The 7,842-nt window shown below is 37.5% G+C and overlaps 1 protein-coding gene across 1 annotated transcript; it reads left to right on the forward strand.

The window, feature by feature from the left end:
- The first annotated feature begins 4,338 nt into the window (after positions 1 to 4,338).
- On the forward strand, positions 4,339 to 7,842 carry LOC134219196 (cytochrome P450 4c21-like). The gene is made up of 5 exons (XM_062697896.1): positions 4,339 to 4,749; positions 4,807 to 5,059; positions 6,403 to 6,529; positions 6,589 to 7,189; positions 7,249 to 7,842. Exons 1-5 carry the CDS (start codon positions 4,398 to 4,400, stop codon positions 7,407 to 7,409), a joined length of 1,494 nt encoding a protein of 497 aa, XP_062553880.1. The 5' UTR covers positions 4,339 to 4,397; the 3' UTR covers positions 7,410 to 7,842.

A 7,842-nucleotide genomic window follows, 5' to 3' on the forward strand; every position in this document is an offset into this window, starting at 1 on the left:
GTGTGTGTGTGTGTGTGTGTGTGTGTGTGTCATCCTCTATCCCTCATCCAGCTGGGGGTGTTGGTTAAGTAGCACTACGAATAATTTGATCAGATCTCATGCTCCATAATGGTGCCCTTTTTGTTACGAAGACTAGTACTACAAAAAGGATTCACTTTTGAAGCAAGCAATGTTTCTTCAGAAAGTGTTGGGAGTGGGATGTACTAATTGTTCATAACAGGTACAGCAAAACTCCACAAGGACGCCCTTATTCGTAATAGCCACTCAGGGAATAGAAGGCCGAGAAGAGCCACCGTTGCTAGCTAAAGCTTGAACCGGATATCTGGGACTCCCACAATATCCGCGGCAATAGAAGTAAACGATGCCCTGTACGTATTTAGTTGTATTTTTTAAAGAATTTATAAGTTTACAAACCAATTAAATAAACAGAATAAAAAAATAATGAATTGGAACGTGCTCACCGGATTAATTCCTCCACTATCGAATGAAATAACTCCTGTTTTGAATCCAAGGAATATCCAATAAGACAACATAAGATTCATGCGTTTCACATTTCTCATCCTTCTACGCCATGCTGAACAGTGGGTGATTCAGCGGCTGCAAGGATGCCCGTAAGTTTCGTGGCTGTGGAGGCTCCGGTAGCTGCTTATGTCGAAGGCGGTGCTGTGGCTGCCACAATTAAATTGGTTCGGCTCAGCAAAAACTCCAGTGTGTTCGAGTCTATCAATATTATTTCACTCTTTGGTAAAAATCGTCATCCCGAAAAACGCTCTCTACAAGTGAATGAAAGTTGTGTTTATCAGTGATTTTAAATCATATACGAACGATCATGTTACTCTTTTTTGAACAAATAATCACCCCTATTCTTGTATACGGACGAACGAAACTTTCGAACGAGTGCAGTTCGTTCGTATCGTTTTCCCATTTGATTTTGCTGGCGTAAACGAGAATGCGCATCAGCTTTCGTTCGAAAGCGCGTTCGTACGTAAACAAGAATAAGGGTGAATGTCTTTTTCAATATTTTAGTTGCTAATTCACATATGGATAGCAGAAGCAAAATTGATTAGAAACTAAATATAGAGCATGGTGGATAAGACCCTTTTACTCAGTCACTATCCCGAGCAGCACAAGTCATACAAAAATGGTTGAAGCAACTTGATTGTGACTGAATCCGATCACATATAAGTTGCAGTAACATAGTTGGAACATATGTGCTGCTAGGGATTATGGTGGACGATTTAATTGTTACTACAGTCCGATTATACGATGTAAGAAACGAAATAGAATCAATGCGTATTAAAAATACAAAGGAATTCATCAAGTTATCAAAAAAATCGCGTCGTTTACTCAAAACTCTGTAGAGTTAGTCTATATTATTGCTGCAGAAATAAACATACAAACAGTAAAATGGTACGATATCCGGCGGTTTTGTTCTAAAAAACAGCGGATGGATAGAAATGTTGCAACATAATCTCATCAATATTTGCATCTTCTACTAAATATATAGCAGACAAAATGGGAAATGTATACAGCCAGCACACCGGTTTCATACCAAAATGCATTTCATATCAATAATGGGACAGGTATGCTGGCTGCGGCGGAGAATAAGTCGAAAAGGATTCTAGATCTAGATATTCAAATTCTACCTACAAATACTAAAGAGTATGTAAGAAAGGATAATAAGAAATGACGATTGGAATAATCTCACGAAATTCTGGATCTGGCATCTTATGGCCCGTTTACATATGCGCTAGCTCTAGCGGACAATGCACTATCCGACAATATTAGCGCGATATTAGCACAATGTAAACGCTTATTAGCGAGGGCAATTCCTGTTTACATTGTGCTAATATCGCGCTAGTATTGTCGGATAGTACATTGTCCGCTAAAACTAGCTCATATGTAAACGGGCCATTAGGTTCTGTTGCTTTTTCACATCGTCACCATAACGTTTTGTTTCGGAACTGATATGCCGCAATATTGTGTCGCTTATCGGTAATAGCAGTCGGTTCTCTGTTTCGTGTGCTAACGAGGAAAAGATGTCCATGCTCAGTGTCTTCTGCTATATGTTTCATCTTATCGTTTAACTGAAACCAAAAGAACCACTAACAGCGAAATGTTTTATTCTAAAACGCGAATTATTGCTGGAAAAAACCTAAATGCATGCTTGCATATGTAACGGATATAAAATAATTAGTGGCTACATTTTAGACAGACGAACAGAGACTTATGTATTTTACCTCGTTTAGAACATAAATGCAAGGACACTTTAAATAATCATTACATTGGAGGCTGTCGGTTGTCTTACCGGGAAAATGCACATAATATTCAGTTGTTATGAACATTAAGAATAATATCTGAAGATTGTATGCAAAATGTTGAGTAAACAAATTGTTGTGATATTGAGATATCGGACCAAGCGCAAACCACCTGACAAGGGCTGAAAAGTGGCATTTATAAAACTAAAACTATTCATGTGCCATTCCTAAAAAAATCCAAAGACAAGGATTCAAACACTAGTGCCCTGAGTGAACGTCAAACGTGTTACCACTAGGCCATCACCGTTACTCAAGAAGAGAAGCCACTTGACCAATGCAATATAAACAGATGAACAGCATGCTGTGTTAAAACTGATGTTTAAACTTCCATGTTCAAACCCGTGTGTTTGAACTTGGGCGCACACTCGTGTTCAAACCGGGTGCGATTTTGGTTCGGTTTATGATGAACTCGGTTTGGATCTAGTATGCATGTTTGAGTGCGAACTTGCACACGGGAAAACTGCACTTGTTTAAACGCGGTTCATGTTTTCGTGAAGACTGCCTGGAACATTATCTATTATCGTTCGTCGATAACATTTTTAGTGCCTCCACAACCAAAAAATCATTCTATTATTTTGAAGGTATGAGAAAGGAAAACACTTGTGTCTCCCCAGCAACAAAATAATTAACTTGTTGGATTTATCACCTTGTTTCCTTTTGATGGTTGTGATGTGAGAAAATGAGAACACGCAACCCAACCATATGTTTTTTCTAACAATTTATGCTAAAAAAGTGTAAAAACTGGAATACCTATTTAATGGCATTCGCAGAACCGGTATTTCGGTATCCAGAAATGGGCCGGTAGCACTAGAACTACCGATAGACCACCCTAGTTGAACGTAAGAACATCAAATTTAGGTCACGTAAACTAGACTGACCCAGGAAACAAAAAGTTGTCGAATTCTACGGGGCACCCCCAGGATTGTGCCTTTTACGCAAGAAAATCAGTCTCTGACATTTTCAGCTCAATCGCTTATTGTATAAGCTGGCGCAAGTGATTTGAAGTTTGCATGGGGGTTTCAGCCAAAATACATATTTAGGAAAAACCGCCTCCGTCATTCTTTCGTTCTGGAAATGTATTCGGTATGTCCGATTTAGCTCAGAATTGCAACAAAGGCAGTTGATATGTTAAAGATCAATATCATAGAACATTAAACAACGATGAAATGAACTTTTATAAGGCGGGCTGCACTGCGAGCAAGGTGGGTCGATCAGGTGGAAGACGATTCACGGACCCTCCCCAGACTGCGTGACTGGCGACGTACATCCGTGCCCGAGATGTATGGAGAAGACTTTTAAACACTTCACAGGCCACTTCGGCCTTAGTCTGAGAAAATAAATAATGAGGCTATAACTTTTGTTTAAGGGTCAGCGTAAAATCTAAAAAGATGCTATTGGGTTTCAACCAAACCTTTTTGCATTAAAAAATAAAAGTCAATGGATCCAATGTGAACGTTTTTAATAAGGTTACTAAAGATAATGCAAGGTAAATTTATTATGTGTAAATAATCACCCTAATATCAAGTAGACAATGATCTAAACAAAATATCCGCTTGTTTCACCAAAATTTTATTTATATGTAAAGTTTATCTACGATTCATATGAATTGTAAAACTTTTGGAAGGTAAAGAAATCGATTGTTTTCATGGTTCGAAAGATAAGTTGAAGTTGGATAATAGATAGTGTTCTTTTTTTAAAAGAGTGTCAACTATTTTTATGGACACGTCTAGTCCCATTTCCTTCAATACTTTTTCTTTGATACACAGAGGCGATCACGGGAAGCATATTGACTATTTCACTGGATGTATAATTAAAGGCAAATGGTCAATTAGAGATAATCTCACAACACAATCTGTATGAACTCCTTACGTCTTTCCGTCTATGAATCTCTTTTAACAAGGAAATGGTTCATAGAAGCAAGCACTTTTGCTGTTGGATCAAGTTTATAATCACAATGGACACCTATATAATTAGGGTTTTCTCTATTGTACACGACAAAGTAATTTGTATACCAGCTAGATTGTACACCTAGGTCAGTCGTAGTGCGACAGTTAATCCGGAAAGTGCAATTTCTTTGAAATGTTGTTCACAATTTTAGCTATCGGTGCAGTTCTATGCCTCGCTAGTGTCTGGTCCCTGGTTCAGAAGCGGAGCAGTTTTGCGAAAAGCATTTCCGTGGCTGAACCGTGGTACCCGTTAGTTGGAAATGGTCTGCTGTTTGTCGGAAAGGACGATACTGTTAAATTTCACAATATGAAAAACATGTTCGACAGAAGCAATAAACTGTTTCGGTTTTATTTGGGACCGAAAATGTTGTTTGGCACAAGTGATCCGGACATGGCCCAGCAAATCCTTACCGACCCCAATTGCATGGATAAACCATATTTGTACGACTACTTTATGCTGGGCCAAGGAGTTTTTGGAGCAAAAAGTATGGATTTTTCATACATAATGTGGCTTGTAAATATTTTTTTATTTTTTTGTGCAGCGAAAGTTTGGCGCGGTCAGCGAAAAGCCTTGAATCCAGCATTTAACACAAAAATCTTGGAGAGTTTTATGACAATATTCGGCGACATAACCAGGAATATGATACAACGATTGGAGACAATTGCAAAAGGGGAAACGATCAACTTTATGGAACATGTTTCAAGGTGTACGTTGGAGATGGTTTGCGCAACAACGCTTGGGTTTAATGCAACAAAGCTCAACGAAATTGAAAAATTGGGCTATTATATTGAACGGTAAATTATAATAGATATAGTAAAAGCGAACTGGACGCATAAATATTTTAGCATTTTGTTCCTTTTTTCACTTGTGGAGTCAAGTACGAGACATTGAAGACGGCCTTACTGTTGAGGTCGAAATACGTATCTGTCAAAGGTACAATTAAGTAATGGAATTTAAACGAAAAGTAGACTTGTCTTAAGACAAGAGAACACATTCCACTAAAAGCTTAAAATAACTTTCTTATTACTATGTTCCTACCAGTGCGTTAATATTAGTTTTGACACAAAACCTGAATATTCAACCTGAAGGTTTTGGTGCCTTTCTCGTGCAATAAATATAAATGGAAGCTGTTGCGAGTAAGTTCCAAAAAGGGCGTCTACAAAATTTATACACACACGTACATACATACTGACATCACCTCAGTTCGTCGAGTTGAGAAAGACGCCCCAAAAATTCGTTTTTGGGGCGTCTTTCGAACAATTTTGTTGTACGAGAAAGGCAAAACATTTTATTTATGATTCAGTTCAGACGCAATATTAGCTTCAGCTTATCTTTGCTTATAGCCCATTCAGAAGATGCAGAATACGAGCATATACGAAGTATTGACATGATAAATGACAAAAGGAATTAAATAAAAATAAGATAAGTAAACTCTGACATCAAAATACTCTTTATCATGTCAAATACCGTAATCGTAAAAATATCGTAATCTGAAAAGGCTATTAGACTGACTGGTTGCTACTCCGTTATTGATCAGAGCTAGGATACGTCAATAGAGGTTTCTCATGGTAAACAAATATCTATCACCAATATTAGATACCTATCTACTTGGCGACCCAACATAATTTTGACTGACTTAAATGCTTAAAATTTGATTTATTTGAAGAAATATAATTTGATCAGTGTTCCATAATTGTGACCATGACAATATTTTCCCACAGTTATGGAACGGTTTAGTCGATGAAATGCAATAATTGTAGATTTGTTTTATATTGCAGCTAATGCATTGGCAGAATAATCGAATTTGTAACTAATATTTGCATTGGAACATCGTTGTTTACGTTCGCCGCCATCTTGGATACAAAAGTGTTCCATAATATGGTTATTTGCCATCGATCTGTCGTGGTATTTTCTTATAATCAAACCTAAGAAATAAGATTGGTTATTACATAGCGTATGGAAAACTTAGATCCTAACGATGGTATTCATGTATTAGTACATATCTTCAATTAATTGATTTTGTGGCGTTAAAGATGTAATTGAATGTTGAGAAAGTCAAGTGTTCATTATAACTGTGGAATTGTCCTGTAAAATATATTGTAAAAAAAACGATTGTATATTGAAACAATAATTCCAGGACTTTTGACATAGCAGCAAGACGTATGCTTAACTTTCACCTCCAGCTGGATTGTATTTATCGTTGGTCAAAGGATTATCGTGACGAACGAGCTCTTCGTGGACACTTAGAGAGTTATGGAATGCAGGTATTCCAAATGTAGCTGAACATATATTGCCAGTTTCGAAACCATGATGTACATTTCAGATTTATGACGATGCCAATGATCGATACGCTAAGGGTTTATTTCAAAGCGATACCACTGAGCTTGATGAGAACGAAGGTTTCCGGAAACCACAAATTTTTGTCAACCAGCTATTCGCGAGTACCAGCAGAAAGTTCGAGCGTGATGAAATCATCCAAAATATTTTCACAATAGTCGGCGCAGGGACGGACACCTCTGCCACTGCTATTTCTTTTACTTTGTTGCAGTTGGCGATGTATCCGGAACATCAGCAAAAGTTGTACGAAGAAGTCATGAAGATTTTCCCAGAACCTGAGCCTCACATTACCATGGAAGCATTGAAGAAACTTCAATACACAGAGATGGTGCTGAACGAGTGTCTTAGATTGTACCCGGTGGTGCCCATCGTGGTGCGCGAAAATACTGCTGATATCACGCTTTGTGGACTCAGGATACCGAAAGGAAATAATTTCACAGTGCACATTTATAACATTCAACGACGGAAAGATATATGGGGACCAAATGCTGATTCTTTCGACCCCGAACGATTCTCACCCGAACGATCAGCTGGAAGGCATCCGTTTGCGTTTCTGGTTTTCAGTGGAGGATCTCGGAACTGTTTGGGTATGAATGGAAATTGTAAATTCGACTAGAAATATTCTAATGCTGCATTTTAATTTCAGGAATTAGATACGCAATGATCAGCATGAAGATAATGATGATTTATTTGGCGAAAAATTTCAGGTTCAAAACTAATATACGCGAGGAAGACATTCGGTTCCGATTCGAATCAATGCTGCGTATAAAAGGAGGTCATATGATCCAGTTAGAGAAAAGACTATAAGAAGATGTTTTATTGTACGCAAAATTCAAAAATTTCAGATGTTCAATAGAGCAGTGATTTGATTCATTCTTATACAACAACTTTGGGCAATATTTTTTTCATTCTATCTTCTACTGTCCGGCAGTGCGTTATGTAAAAAAAACATGTCTATTTACATCTACTTATCGATAGCTTTAATAACCATAAATAGGAACATGTTTAACCCGGAGATAGAAGGTGATAGCTCTATTGTGCATTCAAAGACCCTTACCTTACAGCATAATGCTCAGACTTTTTTGAGATGCTCAGGTTTGTCAGCACAATAAGTCCTACATGAATACATAAGATATTAGAACAAGATTCATACTTATTATAACCGCGGTAAAAGCGACCCCATATTGAAGCCAATTCTAAACAATTATTTGATAATAAATAAATATTAGGTTGGAACATT

This window comes from Armigeres subalbatus, chromosome 3, assembly GCF_024139115.2.
Source record: "Armigeres subalbatus isolate Guangzhou_Male chromosome 3, GZ_Asu_2, whole genome shotgun sequence".
Taxonomy (NCBI): domain Eukaryota; kingdom Metazoa; phylum Arthropoda; class Insecta; order Diptera; family Culicidae; genus Armigeres; species Armigeres subalbatus.